Source organism: Schistocerca americana, chromosome 4, assembly GCF_021461395.2.
Source record: "Schistocerca americana isolate TAMUIC-IGC-003095 chromosome 4, iqSchAmer2.1, whole genome shotgun sequence".
NCBI lineage: Eukaryota > Metazoa > Arthropoda > Insecta > Orthoptera > Acrididae > Schistocerca > Schistocerca americana.
In genome coordinates, this window is record NC_060122.1 from 189,796,570 (window position 1) to 189,821,156 (window position 24,587).

At 42.7% G+C, this 24,587-nt stretch overlaps 1 protein-coding gene across 1 annotated transcript in view; it reads left to right on the plus strand.

Moving 5' to 3' along the window:
* Positions 1–946: 946 nt before the first annotated feature.
* Positions 947–24,587, plus strand: part of LOC124613337 (putative gustatory receptor 28a) — a 39,860-nt gene continuing 16,219 nt past the window's right edge. Inside the window, exon 1 of the mRNA XM_047142033.1 lies at positions 947–1,681. Coding sequence (XP_046997989.1) covers positions 947–1,681 — 735 coding nt within the window. The remainder of the gene's footprint in view (positions 1,682–24,587) is intronic.

Here is a 24,587-nt window from a genome sequence, read left to right on the forward strand (position 1 = left end):
TAGAAAAACATAAAAAGGGAATAGGGTTGCCAGTTGAAGTTAATGAGGAGAAAATTCAAAAAAATGAAACATCTGGTGATGTGTGGTACTACATATGCTTTCTTAAGCAGTACAACGTGCACGACAGAAGTGTTCAACAGGGAAAAATAAGTATCAGTGTTGTCCTTCCGTCGATGATCTAATTATCAGAGATGGAGCACACGTTCGCATTGCAAAGGAATAAAGCACGCTACTAGCCGTGTGGCTTTACGTAATTCAGGAAAAGTACTGCACGCCTAAGCTTCGATGATTAGCAAAGTTCTCAAGCAGTTCGCGAGTTAAAAACGTGCTATACAGCTCTTTTATCCCTGAACTCAATGACTACGATATTTAAGATGAGAATGAGCTCCACAGTACAAATTCGTCTTGTGTAAGGCCCCTAAACGAATTTTTTTTACTGTAATGAAACAATATTACTCGTGAGTGAATGCTTCTGACCATTCTGCAAAGTATAAGAAAGGCACCGTTATTGAACTTACTTCATTGTAACGCCACAAAAGATTTCTCCAGCCGCATAAATATTTTCTTTGTTGTGAGAATAAACAAAAGGGAAACGTAAACGGAAATGGTGATGGTACGTTTATCCTTGCATCAAATTCTAAAAGCAAACTGGTTAACGACATGTACTTCCAATGCATTATCAATATTGGATACCTCAATTAACGGGATTGTAATTTTCTGTAGCAGGACCTTCACACCGACAGTTTCAGTAGTGAATGACGGTTCCTTGTCAGTAGTGACTGACGGTTCCTAACGCTCTTTTCTCAGCTTTTGAGCATCGCAAGAGATAATTTAGCTGTAGCATATACTTACAGGAGCTATAGTCATCAGGAAATAAACAATTTGGGCACTGCAGAGTACATCTGTGCCCGTAAAAATAAGAGTTTGACCTTAGCTAAAATCCCTCATGATGGTAGACAACTTATTCGGCGCCGTGAAACCACTATACTACTTGAGCAGGATATTTGGTCTGGCTCCCTTTTCTTTCAATCCTAAAACCAGTAAGTTCACCTCAGCTCTGTATGACAGAATTTATCCTCTTGTACTGGTAACAGCTGCATTTGTACTGGGCGTTCTAGCCACAACAGAACGAGACGAGGCCACGCATTTCATACCAACTGTCGACTTGAACGATATGATTGAGATAGTAATGGTTACGTCATCTGGCACACTGATTCTGCTCAAATGGTTTCTTTCCAACTACAAGATTGTTAAGGATATTCTAAATAAGATTATCGAAATCGACGGAGTTCTCCTGACTGATTCCGTAGCGGAGTTCAGGAAAGTATTCAGGATTCTTATGGTAGAAATAGCAGTGCTGGTTCCTACGCTTCTGTTCCTCTTCGTGTGTGATACCTGGACGTGGAAGAAGTCCATGAAGATCTTCGACCTATACTACTTTGCTGCGCCGTATCCCTATTACACTGTGGTCGTAATGTCAGAAACGCAGTTCTTCAACCTGGTGCTGCTGCTGAAATGTCGCTATGCACGAGTGAACCAAAGGCTGAGATCGGTGTGGCAGAGAGCAGAGTCAGCTTCATTCCTAAAGCGGTCAACACCTTGGACGGACATGGTAGCAACCACCGACGACGGCCGCCCTAGCAGGAGACTCTTTATTGATACAGTGATGCGGCAAGCCAAGGTGAGTCTGGTATATTTCCAGCCATGCTGTAATAAAGTCCTGAGGTCAAACCTGTCTGCCGGGTGTCCCAGAAATGCTGCAACAGAATTAAGGGGGTTGTAGATGGTGTCTTGAGGAACAAATCAAGGATAGAACTCGTGTCTGGAAACGTCATCCAATGATGCTATAGGGCGCCCATATTACAGGCGTCACCGCCTGCCATTAGGCTACCCCTCTTGCAGAAAATGTGAGTCTTTACACTAGCTGGCAACAGGGGAAACTTTCTGCAATGTTGGTCGTTATTCAGTGATCATGACTGATTGCCACGATGGCCAATGAAGAAGATGGGTCTGTCTACTGCCTAGAAAGGCCTTGTTTCTTATGAATCTGATCTTCGTTGCCTCAGTGGATGACAGTTTTGGGCCAGGGTTTCCATCTACAGTTTATTTTTCTCCTGGAACCCCCTACAATAATGAATGTTTTTCGGTATTCAGGAGAAAAATAGATTGCAGATGGGAAATTGTCTCCAGAACCGTCATCCACTGGCGCATTCATAGGAGACCAGCCTTTCTAGGCACCAGTTAGATCCATCTTCTCCACTGGCGATCAGTCGCGTTCACTGAATAACAAACAATATTGCAAGACCTTCCGCATACGGTCCGCCGTCATGCAGTCACATTTGCCGCAAATTCGTGGCCTCGTGGCAAGGGGCACATATAACTTCGCCGCACTCCAGCGTCATTGCGTGACCTTTCCGGAGAAAGGTTTTTGTCCTCCATTTATTCCTCAAAACACACACTTCTAACCCTTGGAGTTCGTGGCAAGATTTCTTGGACATCCTGCATACACCAAATTTTAAGCTCGTTGTAAGGCTACCTTGAAGCTGGTCTTCTCGCTAGTTTATCCAGCGCTAGTGTGCGAGTATTTGTCTCTGCATATCCAACCACATGAAACTGTTAATTGTTGCCAATTCATTACCATTTGACCTCTCTTTGACTATTCCTTAACGCCTTAGCATGTGCCCTGGGAAGCTATCCCTTCTTTTATCTAGTTTGTGCCATAATTTTTCTCTCTCCTCAGTGAGGTTCAGTACCCCTTCCTTTCATAGCCAGTCTACACAAATGATCTTCACCTGTGTACATTACTCCATCGTTCCTAAAGCTTCTGTTCCCTTGCTGCCTACACTATATACTATCAATTTCTTTTCAAGGCAAAGCATTTCCTAAAACTTAACATATTTGCGTATTTCGTTAAAGCTTTTCCTGCTATTTCCAGTCTGCATTTTATATTGTATTTACTCCTACCATCGTCAGGCCCTCTGTTGCCTCGATAGAAAACTGGCTCTGCAGTCTTTTGTCCCTTTTCCTAACAGCTTCCTCCTGCAACACTTACTTCAATTAGGACGCTTAACGGCAAGGAATCGCACTGTTTCCAGTTCTCACATGAAACTACTAAAATTTAGTGTTTTCGGATTGTCGATAGCTGTTTCATGTGATCAAGTACATTAACTTGGGAAAGCAAAATAGCAATAGACATACTGTAGAAACGTGTTTTCTACTAATAGTGATCTCTAATCGCTTCTTACTGACAAATGTGTCACTTTGGTGCGGAATGTCGACATAAAAGTTTTCTGGGTGTGGTACCGTGTCATAATGTATAAAACTACTGCTGCTGCTGAAGAAAAACCAACGTTTCGGCCACGGCGGTAGCGGCCTTCTTCTGGGTCTACAGGTGTGTTCTAGCTATGCAGTGTCCCTTATACTTTGTTGTTTCTGTCTGTTCAACGCACATGCCAATACGTCATAATTTTAAAAAGCGAGTTCCATTGGTCACCTAAGAAAGAAAGAGAATGAACTTTATTTTAGTAGGTTGTTGCGGTGGAGGGAGACCGTAACCTCTGTTGTCTACCGGCTCTTGTGTTATGTGCCATGATTGGTGGCCACTGTCGAATGAGAAGTTGGCTGCTGTTTACCAGCTGCTGGAAGTCGGCCGCGCGCCGGCAGATACTCGCCGGTAGTGCTCGTGCCTCATGTTGACAGTGCGGTCTGTTGGGTTCTGGTTGCTGGCAGCCAAGATGGGGCACGCCTATTTATGTTATTAGATTGTTTAAGTATTTCGATGGCGTCTCTGATTTTGCGTTTCGTCATAACCGGTTGCTTGGCCGACACACAGACTTCGCTGAATTTTATTTCTTTCCCGCAGTCTTACTGATGTTCTGTCACTGCAGATTTGTTGTATTGCCATAGACGAATGTAGCGCTCGTTTTCCCGAATGCGCGTTGCTATTGGCCTTCCAGTCTCGCCGATATATGCCTCGCCACATTCGAATTCCACCTTGTCCACGCCTGCAGTGTCTAATGCATCTACCTTGTCCTTAGTGGAGCCTAGCAAGCTATGGATCCTGCGACCACTATAGAAGACAGGCTGCACCCCAACCAGGGGAAAGGTCTTTGCTTATTCGATCGATAATATTTTTCACATAAGGTAAGCGCACTGTTGGCTGCAGTTTGTCTATTTATTGCTTATCTTTCTTGCTTGTGTTCGTCGACAAGGCTGTGTGAATCGATTTATGGCTGTAGCTACTGGCTAGAAACATTGTGTGTAGCCTTTTAAGCTGAGGTGCTATGCTTTCAGCATCACTCAGGCGCTCTGCACGAATTGCCAAAGAACAAATGACCGAGTCCTTCTGCGCTGGGTGGTGGTAGGATTTGGCGCGCAGATACCTGTCTGTACGTAATGGCATGCGCAGTGAACAGTAAAAACCAATTTTAAGGGACACTGACAGCCGGAGTGGCCGAGCGTTTCTAGGCGCTTCAGTCTGGAACCGCGAGACCGCAATGGTCGCAGGTTCGAATCTTGCCTCGGGCATGGATGTGTGTCATGTCCTTAGGTTAGTTAGTTTTAAGTAGTTCTAGAGGACTGATCACATTAGATGTTAAGTCCCATAATGCTCAGAGCCATTTGAACCATTTTTAAGGGACACTGCATAGCTAGGGCGCACCTGTAGACCCAGAGGTGGACCGCTGCAACCGTCGCCGAAACGTTGGTTTTCCTCCAGCTGCAGCAGTTTTATACATTATGACGCGATACCACACCGAGAAAACTTTATGTCGATTGACTGTGGCCGCGGATGCCTACGCAATTATTTTGTGCGGTATGTTTACTGTCACAAACAGATGGAATGGACTGCGAGAGCCGCCCGGGATTAGCCGAGCGGTCTTAGGCGCCGCAGTCATGGACTGTGCGGCCGGTCCTGGCGGAGGTTCGAGTCCTCCCTCGGTCATACATGGGTGTTTGTCCTTAGGATAATTTATGTTAAGTAGTGTTTAAGCTTAGGGACTGATGACCTTAGTAGGTAAGTCCCAAAGATTTCTCACATTTTTGAAGTGCGAGGATGAAACGAAATTGATAATACAATGATTTCCACAGCAACACTGAAAGGCTTCCTCAGAGAACAGTTCTTTTCTTACGATCATGTTTTCCTCGTAGTTGCTTATGTACACTCTCCAATCGAACGTTTTTAGACACTCATTAGTGGACGTTAATAAGAGGAAGGCCACGCTTCGCCTTTATGATGGCTTGAACTCTCCTGAACATACATTTAGTGATGTGTTTAAATGTTTTGAAGGAATAGCAGTGTATTATTCCGCAAGAGCTGAAAGCGGAGATTGGTAGCGATGATGGACGCTAGGTGGTAATTGTGATAAGTTCCTATGGGACCAAACTGCTGAGGTCATCCGTCCCTAGACTTACACGCTTCTTAATCTAACTTAAGTAACTTACGCTAAGCACAACATACACTCACACACACACACACACCCATGCCGTCTGGTTTTTGTCAGTACAGCCTGGTAGACAGCACTTATTTACCATAGTGTGGCGTAAATCACGCAAACAAGTGCTTCGCAGCGACGAATACCGTAGCAACAACACCTTCAGCGGCTAAGGGCTCGACAGCTGCCCACCCGCAATAAATAGCTATCGCCACATTGGAAATATACTTGCTGGCTGTAGGCGGACTCAAACCTCCGACGGGGGAAGCCGCGCGAACCGTGGCAAGGTGCCCCAGATCGCGCGGCTACCCCGCGAGGCGCACGCTAGGGTTTGTAGCGAAGTCAAGGTGCTAATTCATCCCAGAAGTGTTACATTGGTATCAAGTATGTACTGCGCATAGGAAAAGTTACTTCAGTGATATTATTGTCCACAAATCATTTACCTCAAAGATGCTGTTTTATGACAGAGTGTAATGTCATACTGATACTATCATCGTCTCCGAACTGTTGCTCTTCTATATACAGTAAACGATAGAGTAAAATTTGTTCATATCCTCCGATTTTAGCGTTTTCTTAAGCACATTGAGAGGACCATATTCTCACGAAGAGAAGCAACCCCATACCGCAACATCACCTGCTCCATACTTTACTGTTGCACTATAAAAGACGGCAGGGAACATTCTCCAGGCATTCGTAAAACTCAAACCCTTCTACTGAATTATCACGGGGTATACCGTGATACATCAAAGCAAATCACTTGTTCTTAGTCACCATATTCCAGTGAAGTCACTCTTTACATTACCTCAAGCGGTAATTAACACTGGCTACATAAATGTGTGGTTTATGAGGAACTGTTGGATCATTGTAGCCCAATCTTTTTCATTCATTACGCACAGTCATTGAGCTAATTGAAATGTTTCGATACGCTCGCTTGCCTCTCTCCATAAGCGACTTGATTCAGCCGTGTTTGCTCCTTCGGGTTTCCACTTCAAAACCACGCCACCAGCAGATGCTCTGGAGGGTGTTAGAAGAATTCGAATGTCCCTGATGGATATGCTACTCAGGTGACACTCAATGATTAGTGAACATTACAAGTCACTCAGCACTCCAGACCATCCCATTCTGCTGTTACTGCTTCCCTACTAACAACACAACACTCCTCTTTGTTAAATGTTATCTTTCACGACCGGAAACGTCGCAATTAATAAAATGTTCCGCGCTATTATGCCATGGTCCAATGGATTTCACTTTAAAACCCGTCTTTTCGTCCCGATCTTCGGAGGACATTCTCGAGGGGGATCGTAGGTTTCCCCAATGTCCGATTCCCACCCTGGTGAGCGAGCCAGGGTATGAATCGGACATCCAACAAAGCTACGATCACACTTAAGAAAACCGTCCGAGGATGGGGACGAAACGCCGGGTTTTAAGGTCAAACCCATTCGACCATGGTATACTAGCCCAGAACATGTTATTAATTGTGACAACTCTCCCCGCTCTCGTTATTACTGCTTTCCGCCCTTAGTGGCATCTATTGCTAAATTACGAATTACATAACGTTTTCCAAATACTTTAGGTCAGTCGGAATAAAGAACTCCTGTCGCGCTGTGACTAGTCGACATCTGATTCCTAGTGGAGGCTCTTCGGCGCACAGACTAAGAAAAGTGCTCGTTCTGAATGCACCTGTGCCGACTGTGTCAACTCACGGTGGACAGAATACAGTACGATGGTCTAGCAGATCAGCATGTTGTGCATAATTTCCGGTTTGTTTTATATTGTCGGGAAGGCCTCTCGTGGCGTCCAGTGGTCAGTTCCGCATTTCATAGGCGTACTCGGATACGTTTGGCTAGATACTGAATATAATACCTTTTTCTGTTTTACAATTTTTATAATAACCTCTCTTTAATCCATACATCAGCTTTCCCAGAGTAATGTAGCCACTCTTTTGATGATTAAGGGGATTTGGCGATATGGCTCTATGGAGCAAAGTTTCAAAAGTTAAAACGTAACAGAAAATTTAATTTATGTGGCTGGTAAAGTAAGCATTTAATGCATCAGAAGTAGACTTTACTTTCGTTATAGACCACTTGTATATAAAAAGCTGTTTATTCACCGTAGTTTGTAGTACGCACAATACAGCTCTGACGTTTGATCCTGAAATACTTGCAAAATAATTAGTCTTCCATTTGTCTTCAGTCTAAGCTAATATGGTGAATAAAATTGACACTGTAAGTGTTTCTGCCGAAAACCACATAGTTTTCCCGTTGATAAAGTACTTTTAATACTAAAGTTATCAATTTGTTACTTACGCTTAGATTGTGACGCTAACTTTAATCTACATCTACATTCATACTCCGCAGGCCACCCAACGGTGTGTGGCGGAGGGCACTTTACGTACCACTGTCATTACCTCCCTTTTCTGTTCCAGTCGCGTATGGTTCGCGGGAAGAACGACTGTCTGAAAGCCTCCGTGCGCGCTCGAATCTCTCTAATTTTACATTCGTGATCTCCTCGGGAGGTATAAGTAGGGGGAAGCAATATATTCGATACCTCATCCAGAAACGTACCCTGTCGAATACTGGTGAGCAAGCTACACCGCGATGCTGAGCGCCTCTCTTGCAGAGTCTGCCACTTGAGTTTGATAAACATCTCCGTAACGCTATCACGGTTACCAAATAACCCTGTGACGAGACGCACCGCTCTTCTTAGGATCTTCTCTATCTCCTCCGTCAACCCGATCTGGTATGGATCCCACACTGATGAGCAATACTGAAGTGTAGGTCGAACGAGTGTTTTGTAAGCCACCTCCTTTGTTGATGGACTACATTTTCTAAGGACTCTCCCAATGAATCTCAACCTGGTACCCGCCTTAACAACAATTAATTTTATATGATCATTTCACTTCTAATCGTTCCGCACGCATACTCCCAGATATTTTACAGAAGTAACTGCTACCAGTGTTTGTTCCGCTATCATATAATCATACAATAAAGGATCCTTCTTTCTATGTATTCGCAATACATTACATTTGTCTATGTTAAGGGTCAGTTGCCACTCCCTGCACCAAGTGCCTATCCGCTGCAGATCTTCCTGCATTTCGCTACAGTTTTCTAATGCTGCAACTTCTCTGTATACTACAGCATCATCCGCGAAAAGCCGCATGGAACTCCCGACACTATCTACTAGGTCATTTATATATATTGTGAAAAGCAATGGTCCCATTACACCGCTGTTAGAAAGGGACACAGTCCACTTTCTTTTTGAATTCGTATGTATGCCAGTGAAATTACTATAGTACACGTATTACACAGATAATGTTTTATGGTTTCTCCCTGAGGGGCGGTGTTGCCCTGTGCAACGTTTCAACAACTACTCTTATCTTCAGGAGAATATTATCAGATACGAAGAACAGGTTATTCATTGACATATTGCTTCAAGAACAACTTTTCATCAGAGAATTCTGTTATGCTTTTCATACACCATCTGGAAAAAAGTTAAGCTCCCAGAATATGTAGTAAGTTTTCAGGTACCGTTGTAAACGTACACACTGTTGACAGTTACGTGAATGTTCAGAATTGCAATTAACTGTTTCAGGTGGGACGATCATCAGATGACATTAGTTTTGTTCATGTTTAGTGTTGTTAAATATGGAGCGTAAGCAACGTCAGATGTTGAGTGACCGCTGTGAAAGACACAGTGCTGGTTCGCAGTCCTATGGAGCAACGTTATCGACACCTGACGGAGTATAAAAGCCGCCTCATAGCGGCTCTCGTTTTTTCCGGCTAGGAGCATAATACGAGGGTAGTCCCAAATGCAAGGCCTCCTATCTTTTTATAAGTACATAGACTGGTTTATTTCTACAATGGTTTAAATCAATTTACAGCTTGAACATTTAGCTTTTTTTCGAGTTAAACACCGTTTCTGTCGTTGCACTTTTGTACACGCTGTGGCAGTTTTTGTATGCCCGTGTCATACCAACTCGCCTCCATGCTGTTCGTATAGTTATGATCTTCTTCTTTCACCTCGTCGTCGGAGCTTAATAGCTTCCAGGCCAATTGTTCTTTCAACCTATGGAACAGTTAATAGTCACTGGGCGCCAAGTCAGGACTATAGGGTGGGTGGGTGATTATGTTCCACTGAAACTGTTGCAGGGGAGCAACGGTTTGCCGAGTGATGTGTGGGCGAGCTTTGTCATGGAGAACGTGAACGTCCTCGCTCAACATTCCTCTTCTCCTGTTCTGAATTGCCCGTTTGAGTCTCACAGTACTTGTCAGTGTTAATTGTGGTCCCAGTGGGTATAAAGTCGAGCAACAATACCCCTTCCCGATCCCAAAAAACGATTGTCATGACTTTACCAGCAGACTGTGTTTTTTTTAAATTTCCGCGGCTTTCGCGAAGAAGTAGGCCGCCACTGGTGTGATTGTTCCTTGGTCTCAGGTGTAAAGTAGTATGCCCAGGTTCCGTCACCAGCGACAATTGAGTCCATCCGGAAAAATGTCCTGTTCGGCTACAAGGCGGCGAAGAAATGCGCGCGAAGCGTCAACTCGTTGCCGCATGTGCTCCTCAGTCAGCACGAGTGGCACCCATCTTGCTGACACCTTCCGATAGTTTCCGTTAAAATTCTGTGAGCGGTGCTTCGGGAAACGTCAGGAACCAACGTACACAGATCATCCAGGGTAATCCGCCGATCTTAACGCATGCTTCGCTCAACCTTAAACACAGTCTCCTCAGAAACTGACGGTCTGCTCCTTTGTTCGTCGTGAATTTCGGTCCGACCAAGTGCAAAATCTCTACACCACTTCAACGAACAATTTTTAACATTCATGCACGACTTACCATACACTTCCGTCATTTGGTGATGGATTCCAATCGGCACAGTGCCCTTTGCGTTCAAAACCCGAATAACTGCGCGGAATTCGCACTTGGCGGTAACATCCCACGGGAGCTCCATTCTCAACGGCTGCGAAGCCAAGACTGAGCGCCTCAGCGCGGCGTGCGCATGTTTACACACAGCGCGTGAAGCACTCTTCATAACAGTGTGACCAACCGCGACACGAACTGAATTCTGAACTTATAAAGAAAATAGGAGACTTAGTTTTGGGATAACCCTCGTACAATATCCACATTTTGATGGGGGCGTTCGGAGGTGACCACGGTCCGATGTGGGACTGCATACGGACGTTAGGGCAGGCACACTCCTCGTCGTGGTTCCGGTCCGTCACGTATCACAATTGAAAGCGAGGATAGCCCTAATGGGCACCAACCGCATCGTAACCCCGTCACATCTGCATCTGACATCTGAGAACAAGTAATCGTCACCCTGCAGTAATCAGTGTTATCCTGCACTATTGGACGGAGACTAGCAGCAGCCGAACGACGAGATTACTGTCCCAAGCGTAGGCTGCCATAAGCAGAATAACGCAAATGGTGGCGTTTGAGGGGTGCCGTGAACAGGATGGATGGGCTGCTGATCACTGGTTCACATTATTAACGGCGACGAATCGTGGTTTCACAAACCTCGGATGTCAGTCATCGGCGAAAATGGCTACGACTCGCGGAGAGGCATCAAACTTGCAGAGAGGTACAGATGTGTTACACCTGGAACGACTTTACGAGTAAGGTTGCAGTGTGGGTAGCCATTCGGTGTGACTTCAGGTCATGGCTAGTAGAGATTAAGGGAATTCTTACAGCATAATGGTACCCCGCTAAAATTCTGCGCCCTTCTGTGATACGTCTTATGCTGCAGTAGTGTGGTGCCATTTCTCAACAGGTTAATGCATGTCCAGATATGGCAAGTTTCCCTATGAACTGCGCGTTGACACTCGTCAGTTTCCAGCAAGATCCCCAGATTTATCACCGAAGGAAATTCTATCGAACCATCTCGGTCGTCAACTCAACTCCTGAGCCATTACACAGGATATCATAAACTAGTTACAACAGTTGCGGGCCACAATGCCTCAGGAGAGGATACAATGGTTTTATGAAACAGTTCACAAGCGAAGCAGTGCATGGATCTTCGTCAGAGGGGATGCAACCTTGTACTCATAAGTGGGCTCATACTGCAAGTTGTTTGTCAGTTCCGCTTCGTCATCATTACAGAGACATCATACAGCTTCTCAAACCGCAGAATTTCTTTTTATTTTCACTCCCATTCTGGGCGCTTCACTTTTTTCGTCTGGTCGTGTGCATGGTACACTGATAAGCCAACACATTACGACCACTGCCTGCCGTGACGTTGGATGCCGCCTGTTGGCGTTACGGTCACTTCGTGCTACAACAGAAGCATGTAAGTTTCAAAAGAATGGTTCAAATGGCTCTGAGCACTATGGGACTCAACTGCTGAGGTCATTAGTCCCCTAGAACTTAGAACTAGTTAAACCTAACTAACCTAAGGACATCACAAACAGCCATGCCCGAGGCAGGATTCGAACCTGCGACCGTAGCGGTCTTGCGGTTCCAGACTGCAGCGCCTTTAACCGCACGGCCACTTCGGCCGGCGCATGTAAGTTTAACACGGACGGGAGATCACCCTAGCAAAGATACGGGCTGCAAATGGAAAAGTCAGGTAAGCAACACTGACAAGAGTTCATCACGACGCAGAGCGAGCATCTCGGAAACGGCGATGCTCGCCGAATATTCACGTGATTTTGGCGTGAGCATCTACAGAACGAGTCAGAAAGTGTGACCGCTCAATGTCATTCAATACTATCACGACGACACCCCTCGATCGACGTTAACACTCGTGGTGTCATTCGCCTTCATACATGGCAGTGGACGTTTGAAAATTCGTGACGCTAGCTCAATGGTCGTCAGTTGATTTAAATGTTATTCCCGGATGACTCTTATTTCAATTACTGCCACGAGGGTGAGGAGAAAGAACACATCCTGGTGATACCAGCATTATGCGTATTTAGATGTTCGATTAATCTGAATGGTTTGCAATGTTCCAGGGATTCTATTTGAGCTCTATGCTGATGTACCTACAAGGACCATTTTCGCAGATAAACATGCAAGTACGTAATGGATGTTCAGTTTCTCAATATAGTTCGTCGCACTCACACATTATACCTCCGCTGTAAGAACAATTTCATGTATTTACATTTTTCGTGTCCCACAATATTGGTTGGCTAAATATTATGACGATACGTTGTATACAACTTCCACAGATATTGTTTATCATGTAGTCAAGACTACGTAATGAAGCCAAAATCGTGGATAAAATGGAAATGTAGTTTGTTTATTAACACTTTTCTTTTCACTAACTAAATATGAAATATGAATCGGGATTGGAGGTGATCATCCTATCCTTCTTTTCGGTATTAGAACGGTCGATATCGTGTTCTGAATAACGCGTGTCATATAATGTCCAAATATCGACACGACCCAGGCTATCAATTCGGCACTTATATGTCTATTCTTCGCTCTCGAAGTGTTCGATGTGATTATATTTCACACGCAGGGTTAAATTTAACGGAGTACGCACTGTTTTTAGTAATTTAGGTCGCCGTTAATTAATATCTGGTAGTTAATAAGCGAACTATTTTTATGCTGGCGCGTTGTTTGCATCAGTTAATCCCACAACCGTCCAAGGATAATATTCCCTTAACGTTCGGCGCACACGCGTTTCACAATTTTAAAAAATGCAGAATTACGTAAACTATAGCTTTCCGTTGCGTACAATTTTCGTGGGTTCCACAGCCATAATAGTTTCCCAAGAGTATTTTTACCAGCTAACACAAAGCTCGAATTATGTTGTCGGAATCATTTTCACTTCACCCGACAATAAACGTCTCTGATCACTTCGTCACACGTAATGTATTTTAAACGTGCTTGAAGAGTGTTTAAATAATCTCCTTGACGAATTTCGCGGTCACGTACCACTTCTTCATCGACTAGCCCGATCGCGATAGCTGGAGGTGGAGAGCTCAATAATGTGTTACATGTTCTTTTATGTGTTTTAAAAAACAAACGCGTCCCTATATCTTTCCGTCCCGCTTGGTCTTTGCTTTTTATTACTTTTCATTATATTGCTTCTTACTAATACTGTGCAGTTATTAAAGTTTCGTATTACTTTCCCCTTTTTAATTCTTCCCCGATTTTAATTAATATGATGCTAATTGACACGCCTGCCCGCAAAGTACCGTTATAAAGGACACTGAAACAATAGTTGGACATCTACGACCCTTCACAGAACGTGGGGTTTGGAGACTTGTGTTCTCTGTAATGTAAGATAGATGGTGATCTGCGGCATGTTTGCTGAAAGAGCACAGTGCTGGTGCACACACAAGTGTTTCGGAGCACACGGTTCTCCGTATACTGTTATACACGGAGCTCCGCAGCTGACCACCCCTACGTGTTCATACGTTGACCCCATCGTCGATCAACAGGAACCCTATTGGCTCTTCAGGTGTACCACACTTTTGCTACACTATGTCGATGGCCGTCACCAAAAAGCCGTCATCGGGGTGAGCGGTGGCTCGAAATGTGCAGCATGCCACGGACTCCGTCTGGTGAGAGCAGTATTACGCAATGGGATATATTATTCTGCACTTCCATGTAACCTGTTGTAGTTATCGAAGACACAGTGACAGCTGTGAAACACCCATCAGTTCATGCTTGATGTCTTCGCCGCCGCCGATGTCGTCTTTCAGTAGTATATCGACTTTGTCTCGAAGCCAGATCATTACTACAGTGATTTGAGGAGCATCATAGCAAACTCACATTGATACCTCGGCGATCAAATTCACCTGATGCCCAGTCATGCTCAAAAGTATCCGAAGGACCTAAATTGCGTTTAGCCTGATTCGCTTGCAACCCACGTAACGCAGCTGTCTAGCAGGTCATCTAATCGCCCATTGGTACAGTCGTGTGGCTATTGAAAATGGATTCAACAAGTCATCACTAGAAAACTCTGCTCTCTATTGCAATAACTCAAGGTGTAAGGTAATACCACGATACTACAAATATCAGGGAACACCTTCTCACAGATAAGATTGTCCCTAAGGCTTGTAAGCTCACATTTACTGCAATAAATGACATACCTGAAATGTTATCACTCTCATTATTACGTCAGATAGGTAATGCACTTAGTACGTCCGTCGTATTCATGACTTCCTCTTCAAAGTAACATACTGTACTTGTTATTTAACACAAAATGACATCAAAAGTTTAAGTTATTGACGAGCTGCTAGTTGAGAATATGTATGAACTTCAAACGACATGACGAACCGTCTCGTTCTGCCTTTGGATTTAAACCCAGGTCATGCAGATTAAGATTTCGTGACTGACAGAAACTAACAGTAATTCCTCACTAGGCATACAGAGAGTTATATACCTCCAATTTAGACACTATCAGTTAGCAAATATCAACTTTAAATTACATAACATAAACATTTTTAACGAATGCGAGTTCTTACCCAGGATCTATTGTCCCTGTTAACGAACTACGAGCCGGCCGGAGTGGCCGTGCGGTTCTAGGTGCTACAGTCTGGAACCGAGCGACAGCTACGGTCGCAGGTTCGAATCCTGCCTCGGGCATGGATGTGTGTGGTGTCCTTAGGTTAGTTACGTTTAATTAGTTCTGAGTTCTAGGCGACTGATGACCTCAGAAGTTAATTCGCATAGTGCTCAGAGCCATTTGAACGAACTACGAGAGATGTTAAATATTGCTTCTTCACAAGTAACTTATTTGAAATGGCGTGAAATAAAGCCTTGTGTTGGACAGGGATTGGAACCCAGATCCTAATCGCATTGTTATCGAGGCACAATCAACTGTGACATATCGGATTTTCTCGGCAGTAGCTAGATGTTTTAATTGAAATGACGAGAAGAAACATTACTTTTTTCCTTCCCAGGACTCAAACCCGGCACATGTCGCTGTTATATTCTTGGTTGACATGTGAGCATGTCTGAACTAGAAATAATATGACGAAGAGTTCAGTGCTGACTGGGAACCGAACCCCACACATATCGTTGTTGACTACACACAAAGAGACGTCAGCTACCGAATTTGTCGCCACCAGCGGCTCGGAATAACATCCTTGAACTTCCAGTGATCTCTCAAATAGTTCTGTGTCTCACTGGGAGTCAAAACCGTCAGATATCGTTAGTGTTGACAAGGAATGAAAATGCATTAAAAATCAAAATTATTATCCAACAGGAGATAGGTGTTCTCATGCTAGAGCTTGTTAATACGTAATGAAAACTTTAGTGCCGGGCCAGGATTCGAACCTATTCAAGTGCAATGAGTTGACATGTTGAGGAATCTGCAGTTTTGAAGAAACAACAGACAGTAGTCGACTGTATTGTCACGAAGAGATCAAATTACGGGTTAAGAGGATTTGAGTTGCATTCCAAATTCAGAACTAATTTATCGGCATACAGAAGCTCAAATAAAAAATAGAATAAGTGTCCTGTGACCCTACATATCGTTTGTTTCGTTGCTACAAATAAATAACTAGTATAAGATAGGTTACAGGTGATAGAATTCCCACAATTCGCCACTGTTGACTTTATTGTGGTTCAACCTAACGTCTACTGGGTAGAGAAGGAATATCGTGTTTAATGTGAATTTCAGACCACAATGCCATTATAACTTCTCCGTTGGCGTAACCAGAAGAGAATAGAATCTGTATCTCCCTATTAAAAATCATTGGCAGACGTTGGAATCGAACCCAGACCATCACCATAGCAACTTATCAGCATTCCAACAGACCAGCAAAGCCTCATTTTTCTATCATAACACCGTTGCGGCATACTCGATGAGAATTCTGAAACACAGGCTCCCTGTAGCGGTTTGCAGCATGTTCAGTACATTCATTTACTTGGTTGACCGAATCGCCATGAACTAGCTGCGTCAGCTACACTGTGCATACATTCGACTCTATTTTGTAATCACCAACATAAAATCAAGTAACTGTCACCTACACAGAACTGTCAACAGTGTAGGATGCAGATATTTAAATAAGAAGTGTTCCTTTCCATTTGAGCTACTCTATCGCACTATCTGTTTGTTGAAACCGTCGTGCAGTACAAAAGAAAAGCTGTAACTGTCTGTCTCTCATGAATCTAGATCCGGCCATATGCACTATCTCACAGCACTGCGGAATGCGGAAGTTCTGGAGGAACTGTTGTCGACTTCTAGAGCTGCTGGAGCTGTATGACAACTCGTAGCGTAACGGAAAGTATTGCGCACTGTAGGTAATGAGTCGTGCGTTCTATTACACTCCCTGCAACACTTTTTAAAACGCAATTCTGCTGTCTGCTGAAGTTATCCATCTATTGGAACTTTGAACGTAATTCCCTTCACTTCTCAGCCCAAAATAGTCGCATGTGGAAAATGGACTAACTTCTGCGACATTTAGTTCTTTTCAGGTTTAGTAGATCACCAGGCAGCAGATGCATCTCGAAGCCTTTTTATTATGTATGGGGAGAGCGCATCGTGCCAAAGTAGTCGTAAAAGGTTTTTTCTACATTATATGTCGTCTGGTAGTGGCATTTTAAACTTCTTCAATCCTTGTTTAACTAAGAACAAGTTTTCTACATGCATGTAATCAATAAACTGCATGTGCATTGTCAGACTGTTATAGATAACATCAGAGAATTCGCATATTTCATTGATGATTAATTTCTCTCTCATGTTTAGTATTGTTTTAACAACACTAAAAGAAACCTTACGAAAATTGTGCACTGTATTATAAGAAATGAAATAAAACTATCCACGATAACCGTACGACGAAAATCTGTTTTAATACAACTGAGTATCTGCACACAAGCGTGCCTCTATCGGCAGGAATTAGTAAAATACTTCTCACTTAGATTGCGATTGGGACTGTGTTTAATTGGTATGCTGTGTCATACTCAACAGGTTTGCAAATATGGCATTTCATAAATAAAGTTATGTATTCCTAGAAACCCAAAATTTGCTTGTCAGCAGTGGAAAGAGGCGTCACGTGCTGTGCAGCATTCTAAGTTTTTCACCATTAAACTATATGTTGATAGCATTTTCTTGCGATTTCCTTATCGATGTTTGATCTGACTGCTTGTAGTTCTTTCACAGAAGGGATGAAAATGTTACTGTCAGCGAGACTGGAACCATAAAAGACACTTTTTCACAAGTCAGCACGTCCCCTCACACCTAGCGAAGAGGTATGTGTTGTGCCTTCCTCTTACGTGGCCAATAGTGGCTAGAAATCGTAAACTGATATTTAAAGGAAGAGATTAGTTGCGATTTCCACGTGCAACGGCTTTCCTGGGCTGAAAACCGTAAATTAACGATCTCAAGCGAAAAGAACTCAGATTATTCAATGGAAATGACAGGAAAAGTCAAGTGAACTTTGAGGCTTAATTCCGTGCACACCAGGAAGTAACTCGTCGAACACAGAGTTGCCAAACATACCTTGCCTTGTTGCCAAATCTCAGTTACAGTACCAGCAGGAAGAAGACGAACGAACCTACGTCATCCTAGGAAGTGACCATAGCTGGCGTCTCAAAGACGCGGATGTTACGGCATGAAATACGTAATGCGTCTGATTGGCATTTCTTTACTTGGGTTTAGGGACTCGAGCGTTGTTACTAATTATATTCAGAACTGACTGTAAACTATGCATCATAAATCAGTAACTCTAATAGTTGTTTACATATTTCATTCGTAAGTGTACTCAAGACTAAGAACACATTCACGGACGTTTTGGCGCCTCGCCGATAGTCGAGCAGACCAAACAAATAAAAATAAGAAAAGAATGTATGTGTGTGTGTGTGTGTGTGTGTGTGTGTGTGTGTGTGTGTGTTCCTGTCTGTGGGGGAGAAAGAGAGAGAGAGAGAGTGAGGGAGAGAGAGAGAGATAAATAAAAAATAATAATAGAGAGGGTAAAAATTGTTGTTAAGAAATTGAATACCGGTATGTAAAAGAAATCTTTCATTAAAATGACACGTTCCACGTCATTACGAAATGTCATATTAATGATCTATGGAACAAGTATTAATCTAATCTACTCTAATCATATCATATTGCTGACTAGCCGTGAAGGGTCATGAATTACCGAAATTTTCGCCAATATCACTAACCACATCTAAACTTGAAATTAAAAGACGATAGTTTTTGTAAGAAACCGGGACTCCTATCAAGATCCTTTCATCCCTGTAAACTAACCACGAAAGATGTCTAATATACCTCCATTTAGAAATAACAAAGTGTGTATGCTTTTAAAGATAAAGCGCATCATGTGAAGTTCTGTGACGCAGATACGAACGCAACACGTGATCCGATTGTTAACTAAGTAAAATCAAATGTTTTATATCCGTTCTTCTTACCAGCTGCTAGGTGTTTGAATCTAAAATAAGGATACAAATTTTTGTGCCTGAGCAACAATCGAGCCGCACTTCTATCATTATTCATTATCATCCACGAATATAGCTTAAGTGTCAATTACTTACTCAACAACAGTAAGATGTGTGCATGTTTGACCAGAAATTGTTCGCAACACACGAACAGACATTAAAAATGCACGTTAATTTTCACTAGCTGCCTGGTGTGCACGTGATAGGGCTTGAAATGAAATTAAAAATATTTTTGTACTGGATCAGGAATCGGACCCACATACTTACCTTTGGAGGAGACCTAGAGAAGATTGCAGTCTTGGAAAAAGTATCGAAATGATTGAACTATACTGTTCCGAGAGATTCAGATCCTCGAAAGAGGAGATACGAATTCGAATCACAGTCCAGCACCAAATTTTTCAACGTCTCTTGTTCAATCAAGTACAAGTAAAATAAGAGCCCTGTTCCTTTTTCATCAAATAAAATAAAATTTTCTAATGTAAGTAAGTTTACTGGCGACAGTATTTCTGTTTACCATGACCTCCACCCATGTCATTTCCCAACGTAAACCGACTCTGCCCAGTTGGGAATTAAGGAAAATGATGTTTAATGCGGATTCTGGATTATAACATCTTTCTCTTGAGGTTACCAGAGGTAAAGTAAATCTGTTTGTGCCTCTTAAAAGTAAATGCCTGAACCCACGCATTGCACTTGTGACAGTTCGTTCCACCAGACCATTGTGGCCACATTTCCCATCCCCAGGAGTGTGCTGTAACGGATGAAGTTCTTAGCTTACAAAATTAGTCACGGTGGAAAAAATGCGAGTCTATTAAAAGGTTAAGTAGAAGCAAGCTTCTGACGCGGAGATTATGCTATTCTCACGTCAGCAGGATGTAAAGACTCTTCAAGGCATCATAGCCTCTATGTGAAGCCATTTTGAAATTTTCACTATTTCAGGAAATTTCTTAGTTCGAGAAAATCCACTGTGAAGTGTGAAGTTACCGGATAATTCGATTATTACCGTCATTGTTACTGTCATTTTCTTCATACTGCTGCTGGAACATGTGCTAGAAGATCATTTAAGGCCTTTTGGTCATTATAGAAGTAGTTGCCCAAGAACAGGTTGTTTCCCTGATTACGGAATCCTTTTCATGTTAATATCAAACACCAGCAATTACTCGTAGATTTCCTTAAAACTAAAGTAATTGATAAAGACGTTACTTGGTAACAAATACGCGCTGCCTTTCTTCATTCACTTGCGCCTAGAAATGGCTGTCGAATACTGCCAAACCAAAAGCCAAGGGTTCTTACTGCCTTCCGATATACGTCGCTCTCAGTTCTTCCATATGATTTGGTCGATGTGACCTGTTTCAAGTTGCGTATGACACAGAATGTTTCAGAAAATCAATTGTTTTCCTTTGCAATAAACAGAAAGATTTTCATTCTAAGCAATCCAAGTTCAAAATTTTCGCAATATTAGTCCAAATTTAATACCAGCTTCTATAACGTAGGAAAGTATTTCACAGTTGCAAAGCCCGCATCCGACTCATTGTCCTTACACTTAGTCGCTGACCATAAATTCTAGCTCAGAGTGACACCAGATTAAGTAACCTAATGTAGCGAAGACTGTTTCCCAGTGCTCTTCTCACCGGAAAATTTGCAATTCGCTCATTGGGCTCCCTAAGTACACTGTACAGTTATTTACGCGTGTATGCAATGCATACGGATTATAGAATTTAGTGGTGCTCTCTCTTCCGCTTCTGTATACAATATGCCTGACCTAAACGGGCCCTTTATCATTACAGGCCCTGGGCGGTGCAACATCGCACTGACAACAGTACTGTGCTTATACTGACAACCTCACTGTTCGTTTTACCTGATATTGTAATCATTTAAATAATACAACATGACCTTCTCGTGGGAGACATGTCGTCCCCCTTTTCCTTCTGCGAAATTTGTCAGTAGATTTTTGCCTTCCAGCCAGCGAAATGCGGCAGAGTACGGCCGGTAAACGATTCACAAACCACGATTTGGTGCCGTTAAGACGATTCTTTAAACATTGGCGTAGCTGAAGGAATTTAGTTTCTTCTTAAATCGTCTTATGCAGCAACGTTCACAGATATCTCAAATAGGAAAAGCTCTTTATGCAGGTACGAAGATTGTAAAACCAACGTCCCACAGTTTTTGCCAGATTGATCTTTTCGTCTGATAGCACTGCGTAAGTATATTGTCTAAGAGGTATCACAAGTAGTGCTTCTGTAGCTGTGGAAATCATTGGTTGAAAACGAGTCTAACACCAGTGGGTACAGCACTGCTAAATATCTGAGTTCATCCACCAACTGAGGCGTATTTACAATATTGAAGCTAAACTGTGTATCTGTCTTCCTTGAGTGGGCATTGGAAGGCGTTTACACACACGTTTACGAGGGTAATCCCATAAGTAAGGTCTCCTAAGGGACACCCATGTGCCAACGCAGGCACAAATGAGAGATCCTTAATTTTAATGCCAAGCAGAATCCACAGTAGTAGCTGCATGGTGGCAAAGTGACGGAGAGCAAGACTACGGATACGAAGGTCTCGGGTTCAATCCATCGTCAGGCCCACGATTCATATGTGCCATTTTACACTTATTTCCCGTCAGGCAGTGTTTGTTGATGTGAAAAATGCCGAGTTGTACTGTGGTCCGAAAGCCACGTTCAACTGTATGTTCCCATGTTAGGTAAGTCAACTCAAGGGTCGGAGGAAAGTAATGGCATACCACCTCCAACAAGACCGTGCCCATTAAAGCTCTGTGGTGCTCAAAACACTCTTCCGACTTATGACTGCTTTACTTTACTACGGCTTCCAACGTTAATGATCCTCGGGTTATTAACATTTTTGTTTTTTCATGCTGTAGCTTTGATACCAGTAAACGTAAGTAACCGGCCGAGCACTGTCACCGTTCGAGTTGTCAAGGTGGTAGATGACGATGCTGTCGACCCCAGTTACAATCTTGGTCATGGCTATGTTTCAGTCGAATACCTCTATGTGACTTTCTGCGTATTTCAAGATATACTTTTATACACTTGGTACGCAAATTGATATCCGATAGAGCTATATTTAGCAACATGAATCAGATATGTTTACCGTGCAATATATCGGACAACAAGTCAATGCAGCGAGATTTCATTTGTGTGTTGCGAATGGTGCAAGAAATAATTGTGTTTTTCATGCTTCTGTGATAGGTTTCACCCCACTGCATGCGAGCAAGCTCACGAATAGACTGTCAATAACTGTAATTACGCAGTAGTACACTTAAAAGTTGTTTTTTTGCATTATGTGTACCAATAAAAAGAACTGTAAACAGGTTATATGCCTACTTGCTTATTATTCGCGCTTTTCGATGCTTTCATGAAAAAATAAATAGAAAAAGAGAAAGGGAGACAGGGAGAGAAAACAGAAATCTATTTCGACTATCAGCTCGGTGACACCATGTTCGTCTCATGATGTTAAGCAAGGATAGTTGTTAGGTATATCTCGTTGAACTATCGATATATATGGCTACAGTGTCCTTTCTTTTCTCTATGCAAACAACCAGAACAGAATTCAGTAACAAAGTGGTAAGAACACCTATGCAGTAGGCCAGTTAAACACTCAGCCTTTCTTGAGTATTTTGTTAATCGTCTATAATGCAGTAAACATGCTTGATTACTGATTTGTAATTACTACCATTGTTATTGTTATTCGTCACCTCACAAGAACTTTCCTATCACTCATTGCTGCCGATGCACGTAACGAATGCATCAGGATGAGTGGAATGTGGGGATGTTTCGTCACGGAGAATATAAACACTTATCTCGGCGTCTTGTGTTCAGGGTAATATGAAAATCTCAATAAGAGAAGACGACAATGGGATGCCGATGATGCAGGCAATAACACCCAACAATTTCTGTCGACTTAACACCAGTAAAGAAAACAAAAGAAAAATTCGCAGTAGGTATTAAAATCCATGGGAAGAAATAAAAACTTTGAGGTTCGCCGATGACATTGTAATTCTGTCAGAGACAGCAAAGGACTTGGAAGAGCAGTTGAAAGGAATGGACAGTGTCTTGAAAGGAGGATGTAAGATGAACATCAACCAAAGCAAAACGAGGATAATGGAATGTAGTCGAATTAAGTCAGGTGATGTTGAGTGAATTAGATTAGGAAATGAGACACTTAAAGTAGTGAAGGAGTTTTGCTATTTGGGGAGCAAAATAACTGATGATGGTCGAAGTAGAAAAGATATTAAATGTAGACTGACAATGGCAAGGAAAGCGTTGCTGAAGAAGAGAAATTTGTTAACATCGAGTATATATGTAAGTGTCAGGAAGTCGTTTCTGAAAGTGTTTATATGGAGTGTAGCCATATATGGAAGTGAAACATGGACGATAAATAGTTTGGACAAGAAGAGAATACAAGCTTTCGAAATGTGGTGCTACAGAAGAGTGCTGAAGATTTGATGGGTAGATCACATAACTAATGAGGAGGTATTGAATAGAATTGGGGAGAAGAGGGGTTTGTGGCACAACTTGACAAGAAGAAGGGACCGGTTGGTAGGACATGTTCTGAGGCATCAAGGGATCACAAATTTAGCATTGGAGGGCAGCGTGGAGGATAAAACTCGTAGAGGGAGACCAAGAGATGAATACACTAAGCAGATGCAGAAGGATGTAGGTTGCGGTAAGTACTGGGAGATGAGAAGGCTTGCACAGGATGGGTGGCATGGATAGCTGCATCAAACCAGTCTCAGGACTGAAGACCACAACAACAACATAACACCATGACGACAGACAAATTGGCGTCTAACTCTATTTTGATTATAATTAGTTAGCCTTCTTGGGACCTCGTTTTAATACCTCGTGGGAGCAGGCATAACATTTTGCTTTTTGAACACCGAGAAATAACACACAAAGATAGTAGATGGAAGGATACAAAGAAACAATCAGGCTCATGGTGTGGATACAGCTCATCACTAGAAGAATAAACAAGAGGGAACCATTACGAAAGCAATGGATACGCCGGTTAGTATACATTATTTGTATAGATCTGAAGATGCAAAAACGCAAATCTGCACAGTGCCCGCATCTCAACTTTAGTTTCTGTCTTAATGGGCATAATTATTAGTGTCTTCTCTTCTGAATTTTCAAATGAATTAATTATTACGTGGTACAGAATAAGTAGTTAAATGTGTTTCTTACACCTTCCATTCCGACCTAATTTTTTTTTACATTCACGTGAAATTAATGAAATTCTACTTGTATGATCACAAGACTGCACATAGATACAATCGATTTCTAGGTGCAAAGTGTTTGTTATCTTAGTTTTCGTCTCTTCTGTCTCTCTCTCTCTCTCTCTCTCTCTCTCGCTCGCTCTCTCTCTCTCTCTCTCACTCACACACACGCACACACACGCATACACACACACACACACACACACACACACACACACACACACACACACACACACACATTCTTTTCTTATTTTTATTTGTTTGGTCTGCTCCACTATCGGCGAGGCACGAAAACGTCCGTGAATATGTTTCTTAGTCTTGAGTACACTTACGAATGAAATATGAAACCAACTATTAGAGTTACTCATTTATGATGCATAGTTTGCAGTCAGTTCTGAGTATTATTAGTAACTACACTCGAGTCCCTAAACTTAGTTACAGAAATGCCAATCAGACGCATTACGTATTCCATGCCGTAACAGCCGCGTCATTGAGAAGCCAGCCAGCTATGGTCACTTTCTAGCCCGCTGTAGGATCACGTAGGTTTGTTCGTCTTCTACCTGCTGGTACTGTAACTGAGATTTGGCGAC